Here is a 16,057-nt window from a genome sequence, read left to right as displayed (position 1 = left end):
AATGTGCGTGTACGTGCATAGGTGACTCTGTAGAGTGAAGTGTTTGTGCGAGTGTGAACCATACATGTGTGTGTGTGTGTGTGTGTGTGTGTGAGTGCATGGAAATGTGCCTATTCGTGTGTGAGGGTACGCATGGAAATGTGTTTACGTTTGTGTCTGCGTGTGTGTGTGTGTCTTCTCCACGGTATCTCAGAGGTGGATCACTATGCCGGCCTGTAACCCAGACTCATCATCATTCCCCCGTGTCCCCGAAGGCTGCGATATACCAGTCACCTTCCAGACCGAGAAGACAGCAGGAGGGGGGAGGGGGTTGGATGGAGAGGGAGGAGGTTAAATGGACGGATGGATGGATGGAGAAGAAAGGGGGAGGGAACACAAGTGAAGAAGTGACTTGGAAGAGGGAGGAGAGGGAGGAGAGGGAGGAGGGGGAGGAGGGGGAGGAGGGGGAGGAGGGGGAGGAGGGGGAGGAGAGGGAGGAGGGGGAGGAGGGGGAGGAGAGGGAGGAGGGGGAGGAGAGGGAGGAGGGGGAGGAGGGGGAGGAGGGGGAGGAGAGGGAGGAGAGGAAGGAGGGGGAGGAGGGGGAGGAGGTGGAGGAGAGGGAGGAGGGGGAGGAGGGGGAGGAGGGAGGAGGGGGAGGAGGGGGAGGAGAGGGAGGAGGGGGAGGAGAGGGAGGAGGGGGAGGAGGGGGAGGAGGGGGAGGAGAGGGAGGAGAGGGAGGAGAGGAAGGAGGGGGAGGAGGGGGAGGAGGTGGAGGAGAGGGAGGAGGGGGAGGAGGGGGAGAATGGAAACGGAAGGGTGGGTAGGGAAGAAAGGATGAGGGCGGGAGAGGAGAGGAAGGGGAAGAGTGGAAGACGGAAAGAAGGAGGGAGAGAGACAGCATTGTGCCTTTTCAGAAACTGGAGGCAATAAAGTGTGTGTGTGTGTGTGTGTGTGTGTGTGTGTGTGTGTGTGTGTGTGTGTGTGTGAATGTGTGTGTGTGTGTGAGTGTGTGATCTCCAAAGATCTCAACGACAGACAAACCATGACTATACTTTCTACTAAGCATTTTTCAGTCTCAGACTTCACAGAGACTGTATACTTTACTGCACTTACTCCTGCACTCTCTGTCATATCTCCAAATACCACTGACTGCACAACTCTAAAACATCACTTTGAATTCCAACCATGCAGAATAATAACAACAAAAAATACTGAATTACAGCCCCCTACAAAGCCCCAACTCAAATCCATCGTTCCTCTATCCGATCAAGGACAAGTATGGGAGAGAGGGAGAGAGAGAAAGAACATAGACATTGATCTAATCTTAGGTGAACCTTGAACCTTGTTCCACTTGAGTACAGCGAACATGTTAACATACGTAACACAATCAATAACACTCCCATAAACACAACATCTAAGATATCTTTCAAAGAAAACAGGTATGCCTGCACCCCACTCCCCAGATGTAATTAATCGATGATTTTGTATCTACCTCTACCTCTCCTCACATCGTGCTTTAAAACGGTGAGAAAACAAACTATTGATTCATTGTGTTTTGTGATAGCGAATAATTAAATGACTGAATTGAATGAACTGTAATAGGTGTATAGTTATATTTGTTGTAATATAATGTAAAAATACATTATGATTTAAAACACGAGGGGACAAAACATCATACTTTAAACTTGTTTAAAGATGCTAACAAAAATATCTAATTAGCAATGTTTGCTTTTTTATAAACTCACGCCCGAGGTGAAACGTGATGGTTGTTTCAGCAGAATCAACCTTCATTAAAGGTACAATAGGTTAAAAAAAATCCGCACAAGAAGAAAGGTTTTGTCCCCGGTAAACATGTTGTGTAAGCTAATGAGGCCCTATGGGAGTTGTTTAGCAACACAGACACCTCAGTGCCAGGGGAATGTCCATTCCCAAATTTTGGAGCAGCCCGCTACTTTCCAGCCAACTGTGGTCCAGCAATCCTGTTCCAGCCAATCGCCTTCAGCAAGAGAGGCTCTTTGGCTTAAGTTGTGCAAGCACTGTCAACCAAACTTCCGCTGGAGGAAAGAGTGGAAGTTGAAACAAGAATTAGGGGTGCTGTTTCTCATGTTTTAATTCATTTTGAGTTGTTTTACCTGTTGTAGCTCCAAGACGTTGAAAAACAAAAACAAACAGCTTTTTCTTGCATATCATGTTGTGGTGTCTGCAGCTCTCTCTGCTACTCTGTCTCTGTCTCCCTATCTCTCTCTCTCTCTCTCGCTCTCTCTCTCTCTCTCTCTCTCTCTCTCTCCCTCTCTATCCCTCTCTCTCTCTCTCTCTCTCCCTCTCTCTCTCTCTCTCTCTCTCTCATCCCTCTCTATCCCTCTCTATCTCTCTCTCTCTCTCCCTCGCTCTCTGTTTCTGCAGTTTTGTCCCTGCTACTTTCTCTCTTTGCTACTCTCCCTTTTCCTACTCTAACTCTGCTGCTCTCTCTGCCTGTTTGGGTTTCCCAGCACAGAGGTGGGAGGGGACGAGAGGCCATCAGAGGGCGCACATCCTCTTCATCTGGGCGGGGCCTGTACAGCCCACCCGCTATTCCAAAGGAGTTCCAGCTTGTTGTCCCCAACACGCTGTTTGCTGTTTGGTCGGTGTGTCACTTCCTGTTGTTGTTTCACCACCTCTGTGACTAAAGCGCCACACGTCCACCCCCGACACTGCAGTTGGCTGACATCTCTTGTTGTTGCAGAGAGTGCCTTTGTTAGATCGCTTTCATAATTGCCTTTATTATTCCCTGCATCCTTTGCATGGTCTCTCCTCCTTGCCAGAGGCCACACAGCCCGTGGTGACAGCTATGGAATTCATCGGTTTATTCCCGGTGATCAGTAATGCGCGCGTGTCAACGTAATGACAGAGTCCACGCGTGGCTTCTGACCGGGAGCGAACGCACTGATTCGGCCTCTGCCGATTCGCTTCCACCAAACGCAATTTGCGAAGTACAGGGCTGGACTGACGAGCTAATAGGGGCTAGCCCCAAACCAACGCTCTTCATCTGCGACGGCACTTCTGTGTCGTACCATGACACAAAACCACTTTGTGGCTTCTCCACAGCTTTTCAGAAGACCACGTGCGGTTACTTTGTGCGACACGGCGGATTTTAATTGGATGGACCAGGTCAAGGAGAGCGCCGGCCTCTTGACGCTCTTTGAACGGAGGCGAAAGAGGACGGGAATTACCTTGGGTTGTGATGTTGAGACGCGGGTTTCAAAGACGCTCGCTACATTTCAATTTGCATCTATGAATGTGCGCAACAAATGAAGGGATTATCCTTGGGATCAAACCTAGCCACCCGCTGGCTTGAGTCGCGTGGCGTCGGGGCTCCGAGCGGACGAGGGTCCCAGCAGGGCCTCGCCAGGGTCATGACGAACGTACCCCTCTGACATCAAACGCACTCCCTCTCTTTCCTTAGAGAGGAAAGGCTCAAGAACAAGAGAGGAGATGAAGAAGACGAAACAAGAGAAGATACTAAACAGAAAGAGAGAGAGAGACAGAGACAGAGAGAGATAGAGAGAGACAGAGAGAGAGAGAGAGAGAGAGAGAGACAGAGAGAGAGAGAGAGAGAGAGAGAGAGAGAGAGAGAGAGAGACAGAGAGAGAGAGACAGAGACTGACCTTAACATATAACAGGTAGTGGAGACAGCCATTTACTTGTAACAGAGACAAGGCTTTCTGAAGCCATTTTCCACCACTCCCGTCTATCTGACAACTCCTGGCCTTGAGCACGGTTTGGGGACTAATGTTTGGTAAGACACACACACGCACATGCACACACACACAGAAATTGTTTATTTAGCCATATGCTCAGTATTTTTTCGGAGAAACTCAGTTTCATGGAAAACATTTAGCAATAGATAGCTGTTCCGAGTCTAAGTTCTTATTGACACTTAATTCACAAGTCTGGTTTGCCAACCTATGCCCTGTTCTTTGTTTCCATAGTTACAAGGAGAGAGAGAGACAGTCTTCCCGGCTCAGTGAAATCTCCGTCTCTGAATTTAGCCGTCTGTTCTGCTAAAAGGTTTTGTTTTGCGGAGGCACAACTTGGGAGAAACACTTTCTAACACTTGTGGAGCACTTGATTCGGTGAAACCAATAAAATACTGTAAGTATGCCAAACTGAGGATTGAAATCAAACGCACCTACGAGCACTTTCGAGACACTCGCCGGCTCAGCTGGGTATGAGCTACCGCTACAACACTAGGAGGACCTACTGCGAATGCATGAAAATCATACATATTTATCGCATGTATGAGTGTATGTGCGCATTTCAGAATGACGAGATCAGATGGGTAGAGATGAAAAAAGATGAAATGGGAGATGGATGTCGACGCCTGTACGCTGTAAGATCAAACCTCCCTATTGAACGACAGGGGGTCTATATCTGGACCATGTTGGCGGGAGCCAGCCTGTGTAAGGGCTCCTAGTGGGGTGTTAAGCCTGCCCATCACCGCCTGGGGGAATGTGTGTGTGAGTGTGCGTGGGTGTGTGTGTGTGTGTTTGTGATTTAGTAAGGGAGAGAGGGAGAGAGAGAGATAGCGGCAGAGAGACAGAGTGAGAGACAGTGAGAACAACAAGGAGAGGAAGAGGTTAGGAGCGAGAGAAAGAGAGAGAGAGAGAGAGAGAGAGAGAGAGAGAGAGAGAGAACCCCTCCCATTCTCCTCACTAGTAATGGATCCCATTGCCGTACCTCTTGGCTCCAGCGTCCAGATTAATGTGCCCTCATCACAGCCAGTAGCTTCAGCAGTGATAGATAGCTGCTACTCCCATCTCTGCTTGGCCCTGGGCAACGGCCTCCACACAGCCATCCGCACGTATGCACCCACACCCACCCACACACACATACGCAATCCCCCCCCCCCCACACACACACACACACACACACAGACACGTATGCACCCCCACGCGCAGACACGCTCACGCACACACACACACACACACAAGGAAGCGCAGAGACACTTGAGTGATCGGTCTTGTGCACCTGTCCATCACCTGCCGGCCCATTGATCCAGGCCTCGGGGGCTGGACACTTCATTGTCTCCACACGGCTCTTCCTCATGTCCGCGCAGCGCGCCGTGATCGAAGGGAAGCGGCGTCAGGGGGTGGGGTGGGGTGGGGGCGGGGGCTTTGGTCTGTGTAGCACAAGACAAACCAATCAATTCCCCATCACTAGCTCTCCATTTCCTGGCCGCCCCCACAATCACGACAGAGAACGCACGGCCGTGCGGGATTGCCGCGTTCACACGCGTGCGCGCGTGCTCGCGCAGCATCTAGTGGAGAGACTGACAGCCCGACCGGCAATCTGTCGTGTTTTTCAAGGATGCAAAACAAACAGTTTCATTCAGTGGGTCGGCTCAGATATGCCGTCTCTCAGTCTCTCTCTCTCTCTCTCTGTCCCAAACCCCTCTCCCACTCTCTCCCTCCCTATTCCTCTCCCCCTCTCGCCCCCCGTCCCCCCATCCCTCTGTCACTGACATTTCTTTCTCTCGACTGGCTCGCACGCGCACGCGCCCGCCCACTCAGCACGTACAGCAAACGGAAGTCAGCAACAATGCTGCCATTGCCAAAAACCATACACTCAGCAAAGAGCCTCAGTGAGTGCATGAGCACGGCGCCACAGAGAGGTGCAGGAGCGGACAGGGAGTCGGGCCTGCGTGAGTGCCCCCTCTGGTGGACACTGCAGTGACCTACCGCAGTGCATTCCAGTACGCACATCCTGCTGGAGGCATGGCAGCTGTGGTGCGTCCCGAGGAGTCGAAATGCCTCGTCTGGGTTCTCTACGGCGCTGTCCCCACGTGCACACATCCACACACACGCACGCACCTCCCTCATCCTATCCGTATATTTTCCTTCCAACACCCCGTGAGAATTACGGGACGCCAGGGAGACTGCAATGTGCTGTGTGCTCGTATTCAAATTGGAGCCAGCAGTACAGTACAGCACCTTTCTTCCTGTGCCAGTGTTGTTGTTTTCTCTCTCTCTCTCTCTCTTTCTCTCTCTCTCTCTCCCTCCCTCACCCTCACCCTCTCTCAACATGCAGAAAGGAGAGCATGGGTTGAGCCTTACAGCAGAGAGGGGGGATTGCTAGTAAGCTCTTGAAAGATGAGGGATAGAAAAAGATATAAGAGCGGGAGAGATGCATAATAGGAGAGAACAACAGGAGTGCAGGGACAGTAGGAGGAAGTCATCCCTGTAACTTAAAAACTGTTCTGGAACAAACAGTCGTATTCTGTAGAGCTAGAACTACACCCACGGCCCTATCGCTGCGTTTGCCAGTTTTTCGCTTGCAACGAATTATTTGTTAATGCGCTGGGTGCAGATCCCATAAAACGCCTCGTGGGTCTGCGCAGACTAATTGTTTCTAAACCATTCAAGAAACAGTAATGTTCAGCTATACTTTTTTGGCACATTTGCTTTGTTTACCGACTAATTTTATGTGGGGTAACATACTTCCCGGCCGCCGTTAGAGACGCGAATGAAATGGTCCACTGTTTTTGGCTGAACATCTATTGCGCAATAGGGGGAGTGTCTTAGTTGGCCCGGACACGGACGTGTGGTTCGGTTCAGCAGACAGACATACGCCCCCTTGCCCTTTTCCAGGACCCGAAAACGTTGACAGTGTGTAGGCTAAAGTAAAGACGAGTTTTTAGAATACTGTACATACTCTTCTGTTTACCAGTGTATGTCTGGACTCGAACACTGCAGGCTCGTTGTAAGATGGCGGACCAGTTACCAGATCTTGACGAGTTTCTGCGAGAGGATTCCTATGTGAGCCCCTATGCGGACGATATACGCAGGAGGTAACAAAGTTGAACACAGTACCAACATGTGACAGTTCACTAAAGTCTCATGCGTTCAGTAGCTTGCGCTTAACTCCTTGCAATGTCCATAAGCTACGCAGTTTGTACGTTTTTGCTGTTTGCTATGTGAGAATGTGATGTAGTCGAAAGCGTTGAAAAGCATCGATTGAACGACTACTGCTGTAAACTCTGTTCTACATTTGACATTGAGGAAAGCGATAGTTCATGTCTGTGCCCCTTCCCTGTTTCACACGGAGAAACGGCGTAACGTGCAAGGACTGTGCAACGACCACTGCGATGTGGACAGTCACTCCGCTGTATCATCAGTACTGAGACTGAGTCTTTATCTGATCGTTTGATGTCGCTCTTTTGTCAAACGCTCCAAATAGTCCGGTTACTCCATGACAGACTTTCAGATAGATGCTAATGGTGGATAATGTGGACTTTAATTGAGGTCGGAAGAAGGTCGCGACAAAAATTATCCCGTCATTTCTTAATTTCACACTTGATTATGAGGTGGCCATAATTCGGCCTGGCGGGAACTATCCCCCAGACACTAAATCACAGCTTTGATTGGCCACAATCTGATGAATATAACAGGTTTATACGAAAGTAGGTCTTGGTTTCTTGGTAATCAGTCAAGCACTGTGGCCATTCTCTTAAAACGAGAGGCATGTGCGCGCGTGTGTTGGCGGCGCGCGTGTCTGCAGCTGTGCGCGCGCTCTCTCAGTGGTTTGCGCGTGCGCGCCTATGTGCGTGTGTATATAGTGCGAGTTTTGGCACGAGTCAGCAGCATCACCTCACTCGGCGCTAAGTTGACATTATAGCACGGTAGAGGCAGGGAAGGAGAGACAGGGAGAGATGGAGCCAAAGTGGGTGGTAGTCATTAGCTAGGCATTGTCAGCACCAGTCTCCTGTCTGTGCCACTAGGGAGCTGATACGGGTGTTTTTGTTCAACCCCATCTTACTACGGACTCTCATGAATGTGAAATTTATGTATTTTTTTCGGTTTCCAGCACAAAGTTTTGCTTCCTCGCCGCTTGTAGAAGTCTGTCTGTGGGGAAGAGCAGAATACTGTCAGTTGGTTCGAGTTTTGTCAGTTGGTGTGAGGCTCTGTGCTTGTGTGCACTATGTGCTCCCACTGACTTCCAAAGTCTGGTATTGACCCAGCAGTATTAGGTCAATCATCTATTTCTCTCTGTCTCTTTTTTCTGTCTCTCCTTCTCCCACCCCTGTCTCCTCAACACCTCTCTTTCTCCTCCCCCATTTACCCATCTCCCCCCCTCTCTCTCTCTTTCCCTCGCTCTTTTCCTCGCTCTCTTCCTTCCTACCCCGGGGTATCTCCTGTCCAGTTCACCCAGTATCTCCCTTGTGTTCTGACTTCTCTCTCATGTTCTGAAGTTATCCCATTATCTCTCATACAGTACACACTGTCCCAATTTTGACACCTCAATTTGTTTCCAGAAAATGTAGTCCGTACAATGTTCTTTCTCTCTTTCCACCTCACCCCCTCTCCCTCCCTCCATTCCCCCCCCTCTTTCTCCTTCCCCTTCTCCCCTTCCCTCTATCACCCTCCCCTCTCTCCCTTCTACCTCCCTCCCTCCCCCTCCCTCTTCCATCCCTCCCTCTCTCCCACCTCCCTCCTTGCCCTCCCTCTCTCCCCCTCTCTCCCCCCTTATCCCTCCACCCTCCCCTCTCTCCCCCTCCCCCCTCTCTTCCCCACTCTCCCTCCACCCTTCCCTCTCTCCCCCTCCCTCTTCCCCCCTCTCTCTCTTTTTCTCTCCCTCCCCCCTCCATTCCCTCCCTCCCTCCTCCCCTCTCCCTCTCCTCCCTCCCTCCTGTAAGTCAGTGTGGACAGCTCTGTCAGAACCAGATAACCAGCCGTTAATAACCAGTCTATGAGGACGGCCGAGGATCTCCGGTTGAATAGAAAAGGCCTCCGACTCGTCCTCTCTCTCTGATCTACCTTAATAGTTGTTCGTCCGTCACCTGCCCTGGTCTGTATTGGTAGTGACAGGCACCTTCCTGTTCAGGTGACATTTGTGATCCCACGCACATTTTCCTGTCGCGGCCGTTCTTCTGTTCCAATCAGACGAGTGCTGGACACGCAACCCTAGCCAATCCTGTCTGATCTGATTGCTGTTATATCCCTTAATAAGTTCTCTCTCTCTCTCTCTCTCTCTCTCTCTGTTTCTCTCTCTGTTCCTCTCTGTTTCTCTCTCTCTCTCTTCATCGCCAACGCAGTCTGCCAACGAGCCCATCAATGTATCTTAGCAACCTGTCAGCGGTCGGCAGGCAGCAGGGACGGACAGGTGGGGACACCAGGGCCGGGGGAGCTTGGCGTGCTTGGGGGGGGGGGAGGGGGAGAGGAAGGGGTGGCTCGAGGGGAGGCAGGGGTGGCCGGAGGTTGGAAGGGAGGAGGGGGTGGCGAGGGCGAATGTTGTCCACCTTCGCCTCTTGCGGCAGCGTTCCGAAACACGGAAAAAAAACCAAACGTTGCTTCGAAAGGAGGGATCGCTTGGCTCTCCTGGTTTTGTTCACCTCACGCGCCACGCCTGTACAACCCCCCCCCCCCCCCACCCACCCACCGCACACACCACCCCGCCCTACCCTTACCCCCATTGCCTGTAAGAAGAGATTTTCTGAAGCCGGTAGGTGCCCAGCGGAGAACCCTCCTCCATGCTCGATATAGACCCACCGTACTGCAGCACTCTGTCAATGCCAGATACTGAACACGCTGCGCCCCGTGCTCCCCCGGCACACGCACGTTTATCCAGAACCTTCCCCTTAAACCTCCTCAAGACGGGGGAGGGGGGGGAATTGCGCCTCACTATATTTCTCTGTTGGACTTCCGCTTTATAATTGGCCCATTTTGGCTGACTGTGTGTGTGTGTGTGTGTGTGTGTGTGTTTGTGTGTGTTTTTTTTTTAATTGGCTGCTGTCTGGGCTGTTATGGCCGCCGTAGCCCAGTATTTCTGGTCCTATCTGATCTGACAGCAGGCCAGGAAGGGAACATGGCACTATGCTGAAATGTTCCCATGCTCCTGTCTGTTGGCTGACTGTGCTACTGTTGCTAACCTGGTGACAGCCCCAGCCGCCCCAGTCCCCCAGCTCCAAGTCTTAACCCCAGCCTCAGTCCTCCAGCCCCAAGCCTTTGCTCCAGCCTCATCCTCATCCCCTCAACACTAGCCTGAGCCTTAATCCCCCAGTCCCAAGCCCTAGCCTCAATCCATCAAGGCCCCCAAAACCTTATGGGGGATTCAGACATGCAGCAGTGTGTATATTCAACGCTCTCTAACTATGCTAGTCATGAGCTCAACACTGTGTGGCCGTTGACAAGGTTGACTGGGGCGTGCAGTCCAAAGCTAAGTTCAATGTTTTTCACAGTTATTGAACTTTCACAGTCCAATGTTTTTCAGCCACCACAACACGATAATTCTGTTCTCTGCGACACTCCTCGCTGCATATTGCATCTCAGCGCCCCCAACACCATGTGTCATTGATGTATCGGAAGTTGATACTGCAGCCTGGATGCCCTATAGCCTAGGCCAGCCTTAACCTAGGCCCCTAACTCTCAGTCTACCACCCCCAGCCTACCACCCCCAGCCTCAGTCCTCCACCCCCAGCCTCCCATCCCCAGACTCAGTCTCCCACCCCCAGCCTCAGCCTCCCACCCCCAGCCTCCCACCCCCAGCCTCCCACCCCCAGCCTCAGTCCTCCACCCCCAGCCTCAGTCCTCCACCCCCAGCCTCAGTCCTCCACCCCCAGCCTCAGTCCTCCACCCCGAGCCTCAGTCTCCCACCCCCATTCTCAGTGCTCCATTCCCATCCATAGTTGTCAGCCTATGTCGTCAGGCCTAGCCTCAGTCTCCAACCCCTAGCCACAGTCCCCCAGCCTTAGTCCTCCATTTAATCCTCAATCGCCCAGGCCCGTGCCAGCCCCGCCCCCGGCCCCAGCCCCGTGCCAGCCCCGGCCCCGGCCCCAGCCGCCCCCAGCCGCAGCCGCAGCTCCAGTCCAGAGCAGCTCCTGTGAGTGTCCCTGTTCTCCTCCTGTGGTCTGACAAGGTGACTCACAGGAGACTCCAGCAGGTGGATCAACACAGAGCCTTAATGGAGTATACAAACAAATGGAGAAAGAAATAAACACTGCCCCGCTATTTATAATATGCATATAAAAAAAGATTGGCACAAGCCAATTAAAGTGTTTGTGCTTGTGCAGCATTTCAGCTGCGGCATACATAAGTGACTGAAACTGAATGGGCAGCGCCGAAACTTGGTCTATTTTTCCTAATAAATAAGAAATATGAAAATAATAATAAATCAATTTAAAAGAACTTCAAAAAGGGCACTGATGCGTCGACGGTGAGACAATGGTAATTTCAGATAGGGAAGACCTGGCCTGTACTATTCATGAGCGGTCTTGTTGGTATGCACAGGTCGCTGAATTGGTGTGTGTGTGTAGGTGTTTCTCTTCACGCCCGTGTGTGTGCGGATTTGGGGGCTGCTGCATTTTAATTGGTAGTCCGCTGAGAAGCTGATTGACTGGGACTTGGTGGCGCATGGCCAATGAGGTGAGTTGTGGTGGCGTCTTTGGTGTGTGTGTGTACGGCCACACACACCGTCTCTGAAACACATGTTACACTGTGTGCCTTGAGAGGAGGAAGTGTGTGTGGTGTGTTTAGGGTTGGAGTCGTGTGTGTGTGTGTGTGCGCTCTCATCCACGGGCTGTCTAAACCTGATATGCGTCCCCCTCATTAGGATGTAACAAAGGCGAGAGGGAGGGGGATGAGAGAAAGGAAGCGAGAGAGACGGATGGAGGGGATGGAGTCAGTCACGAAACCTCTTAGGAAGAGGAAAAGGGAAGGATGGGCCTGTGCGAAGAGAGAACGAGAAAGACCGAGGAATGGCGGAAGAGATGGAGAGGAAGAAAAGGAATCGGAGGGAGAGACAAAGTATTGTCACAGCACCTGCTAGTGAGGGGAACGGAGAGCATGGGACGATGCGAGCGGTGGACGGAAGAGGCGGGTACGCCACCTGCTGAATCGAGCGAAGGGGAGTGAGGGAAGGGGCGGAAGGTCATGGAAGACGAGCAGGTGCAATGGAGGGCTGAGGAACACGGCTGTATCCGAGTCCAAGAGATGGATGAAGGTGAACAGCGTTGGAATAGAAATATAGATTGTAGATGTCATCTAATGTACAGACAGAGAGATGGAGAACACACCCTTTTGTGTGAACCCCTCCCCCTCCCACCTTCATCAGTACAAGAAAGAAGTATCCCAGAGCCCCTACTTCATTCTGTGGTATGGTGTTATAGCGAGCATTCCCCCCCCCAACCCCCCCCCCCACCCAAGGACTCAGCACACCCCGTAATCTCTACTGAGCCCTCTGGAAAGAAGGATTTTATTTCTCCACTGATAGAGAGAGAGAGAGAGAGAGAGAGGAATGGAGGGAGGGAGAGGGATGGTTAGTGGAGGATAACGACACAGATAATGAGTTGGCTGTCAAAAGACCGTTCCTCCTCCCCCTCTTCCTCCCCCTCTTCCTCCTCCTCATTCGCCTCAACCGGGTCCTGTTCCTAAATCGTTTGAGCGCTGCTTTACCGCGACTGAATATTGCATGAGTGAACCTGCACTGCACTGGACAGGTGTGTGTGTGCGTGCGTGTATGTCGAGTCTCGCCACTGTTGTTGTTAACGATCTGAACTATGTCCTCCCTGAGTTTTGCAATGTCCCCCATCATTTCCTACAGTGTAGTTTAAATGCTGCTCGTCTGTGGAGCCCAGTGCTCTGCAAACCCACATATCCATAGAACAATGCACCAAGCCCCCGGTTACACTTTCTAAAAACACCCAGCAGAACCGTTCCTTTCTGCAAACGACATTGTTTCTGCCACTAAGCGTTTAGCGCTGCAGCTCCATGTCTTTCTGTGACAGCTGAAAATGGTGTCCGGGCTCCACAAGGTCATCATTTTCCTCCCCCAGAAGGCAGGCGACGGATCCTGTGGTACTAGACCACAGCTGGCTCATAGTGAGCTCCAGTAAGAAGCAGGAGGGGTCAGATAGTGGAGCTGAAATGGCGCTGATTGGGGTTGACATGGAGCTGACTAGAGATGACTTCAACTGACCAGAGATGACTTGGAGCTGACTTGGTGCTAACTAGAGGAGACTGGAACTGACTAGAGATGACTGGTGCTAACTAGAGGAGACTGGAACTGACTAGAGATGACTGGAGCTAACTAGAGGAGACTGGAACTGACTTGGAGCTGACTTGGAGCTAACTAGAGGAGACTGGAGCTGACTAGATATGACTAGAGATGACTTAGAGATGACTGGAGATGACTCTTCCCACAGGAACTGTATTAGAATGCAGTCCAGACGGTGTATAAGATATAGAATTTCTCCCCACCTCATTTAGTTGCAGAGTTTTTTTTTTCTCCATTAGGCGAGTGTTTGCTCTGCTTGCTTAACCAAGAGGTAAATAGGTTTTTAAAACCCCCACTCCTGAAAATGTTCACGATGTGTCTTGCGTTTACGAAGGGGGACAGGGTGTGTGTGTGTGTGTGTGTGTGTAAGCGCAAGTATAGTCAGGGCATCCTTTTCTCTCATGGTGGATCAGTGACGATACGCTATCTCACGGTTTGTCTGGGGTTTGCAATATGTGTGTGTGTAAGATGTGTGTGTGAATCTGTAAAGATATGCTATCTCATGCTTTGCCCTCGGGGGGGGGGGGGGGGGGGGTGTAGCGTGCGTGCGTACACATATGCGTTTGAGAGTGCGAAGCTCCGAAGGAATGACTGCATGATTCAGTAGTTCCCCTCGTTGCTGTGAGAAATAGTACAGGACTTTGTCAAACTCTCCTTCTCCTGAGGCTCAGAGCTTCCGGAGCTGTGGAGAGGTCTCTCCCCTCCAGTTAGAGTTGCTTACCTCCTATTGCAACATAGGCCACGATGGAAGAAAACACACACACACACACCTCAACGCACCTCTGTGGTCATAGCTTGGCAGGGCTTGCCAAGGGCAAGTCAGAGAGGAGTGGGAGGCCTAGACCATCAAAGCACCATGGGGAGAAGCACACACACAGACACACACACGCGCGTGTACACACACGGATGAGTATCATTCGGCTCAGTCTCACTGGAACAATTAGAAGAAATAGCAAAGACGGGATGCCTGTCAGCTTGTCTGCATAGAAGAGTAATTACAGAGAACGAGCGAGTGAGAGAGAGGACATTCACCACAGTGTAATTAAAGCCTTGAAATTCCCTGATCATTCATTTAAGGACTGCCACTCCGAATAAAATAATTCTTGATGAGATATATGTCTCGTTCACGCACAAATATCATGTTTTACATAACAGTGTATTGCAAAAGGAATCAATCCTCTGTCGTCGTACAGGCTTTCAAATGGCTAGGGCTGTCCCCACTCAGTCAACTAGTCGTTTTTCTGGTCGATATGCTCTTGGTCAACTAAGATTTTTTTAGTCGAGCTGCCGTATGGCAGTGTGAGATCTGATTCCCGCTTGTGTCACCATTGCTGAATTAACAAAATGTTCTACAGAAATTGTACATTATATTATTTGAGACAAATAAAGCAACTCTAAAAATGTATAATTTTAAAGAAAAGGTGTTACTATTTTTCCTTTCGTTAATCTGCGGTTTGTTTTGGTTTGGTATTTTGTACACGGCACTAGCACAATTGGCTGCAAAACTACAAACTCTGCCATAGCCTACTTTGTCGGTGTTATTAGTCAAAATGGCAAAGAAATCTGTGGTATGGCAGCATTTCATTAAAGCAAGGGCGTACGTTTGGTCTCAGACTTGGTGGGGACATCCACCCATCAACCCCCCCCCCCCCCCCCCCACCACCACCCCCCCCAGGAGCGCAAATCGAGATGCCTTTCTCTATTATCCCTAAACAGCTAGTATAACTGTATACTCTAAAAAAAGTGCTCTCTCCAGAAAAAGAGACTGATGATGAGACTAATGCTAACAACAAAATGTTTTATTATCATAAACCTCACCTGAAGTCCTGATGCTGTTTCCTCAGCCTGCGCTACATCTGGAGTGTTTTCATGCTGTCTTTCCTGCATACAAAATGGTTCATTCATTTTGTTGCCTATCCTATTGCTAGCAAGTTTAACCCTCCTACCATATTGTATACAGTGTTATTTGGACATAAATAATCAAATAATGATTCATTATATTTGAATAACCAACAGTGTTAACTTATTCACATTGCCAACTGTTTTTTTCCAGAACCTGTCTAGCACTGCAGTGACAGTCCATCAACTGTGAATTTGTCCTAGGCTAGACTCCTAACCTTGGTTGAAAGATTAGCTACAGAAGCTAGGTTTGGCAGTTATAATACTTTGGGTAATATATATATCACCAGTTAATACTTTTTCCACTGTAGAATCTGCATTTGAAAGCCTGGTCACTACCACTGCTAGTATGGCTAGTTGTTTAGCCTGACTTACACTGCTTTTTGAAAAAGCTTCGTATGTCCCCTTTCTTCTTCTTGGGTGGAGGCATATGTGATCTACAAAGCACAAAAAGGGACAAACATGGACATGCTGAAGGGCAAAGGGAATATTAAAAGGTGTTACTCTGGCCTTTTATGTATGTATTGTTGGCAGACAGCCCTGGTAAGTTAGCTGTACCGTTGTCGCCGACACACCCGCTAGCTTGTCTGCGACTGCCAGTGCAAGCAAGCAAAGTAGCATGTGCTTCTTCCCGTGCGTGTCGCGTGTCAGATAACGCTCGCTTTTCGGATTTTCAGCCAATCAAATTATGGCGTTTCTTGTATTGTCGCGTCCTGGCCGTCGGAATCGATCCAAATAGCAGCACAATTGGCTAAAATATTGGTGGGGACAATTTTGTTTTCAAATTTTGGTGGGGACAAGTAGGCTATAGCGTCTCGCCTTAAATCTACGCCCATGCATTAAAGTACATCAAGTGACTCGGAAAACGTTGAATGCAAACTCTGCCAAGAACAGTTTATTTTTCATAGTTCGACGTTGAATATGATGTAGCCTACCACCTGAAAAACGTAAATTGGCCTAGCCCTACTTCGCTCATGCTAACGCGCTGGGTTGAAATATGGATATGCCTATTATAAGAATCACATCCAAATCGAATGAATGACATTATCTTCTCCGGCCAAGACAACAAAATATTTCTCTGTTGCACCGTTCCCCACTCAGCTTCTACGTAAGTTCGCATGCTGCAAGTTCAGGCAGTGATGAGCGCACTCTG

General features: G+C 50.2%; 2 protein-coding genes across 5 annotated transcripts in view; one reads left to right on the top strand and one right to left on the bottom strand.

Moving 5' to 3' along the window:
• Positions 1–15,482, bottom strand: part of cadm2a (cell adhesion molecule 2a) — a 238,525-nt gene extending 223,043 nt beyond the window's left edge. The window contains exons 1-3 of one of the 2 annotated variants that reach the window (XM_084697951.1): positions 15,463–15,482; positions 15,280–15,341; positions 14,824–14,886 (exon numbers count right to left, since the gene is read on the bottom strand). The gene's annotated coding sequence lies outside the window, so the exon portion shown is untranslated. Of the gene's footprint in view, positions 1–4,986; positions 5,062–14,823; positions 14,887–15,279; positions 15,342–15,462 lie in introns of those variants that run through there. The other variant, XM_084697952.1, reaches the window with a different exon arrangement.
• Positions 6,535–16,057, top strand: part of gbe1a (glucan (1,4-alpha-), branching enzyme 1a) — a 59,807-nt gene continuing 50,284 nt past the window's right edge. The window contains exon 1 of one of the 3 annotated variants that reach the window (XM_084697949.1): positions 6,535–6,805. In XM_084697949.1, the coding sequence (XP_084554075.1) occupies positions 6,723–6,805 (83 nt within the window). In that variant the 5' untranslated portion in view covers positions 6,535–6,722. Of the gene's footprint in view, positions 6,806–15,839; positions 16,013–16,057 lie in introns of those variants that run through there. The other 2 variants (XM_084697947.1, XM_084697948.1) reach the window with 2 other exon arrangements.

This window comes from Hypomesus nipponensis, chromosome 5 (genome assembly GCF_054491055.1).
Source record: "Hypomesus nipponensis isolate SF chromosome 5, ASM5449105v1, whole genome shotgun sequence".
Taxonomy (NCBI): Eukaryota; Metazoa; Chordata; class Actinopteri; order Osmeriformes; family Osmeridae; genus Hypomesus; species Hypomesus nipponensis.
This window is presented reverse-complemented; position numbering and strand designations above follow the sequence as displayed.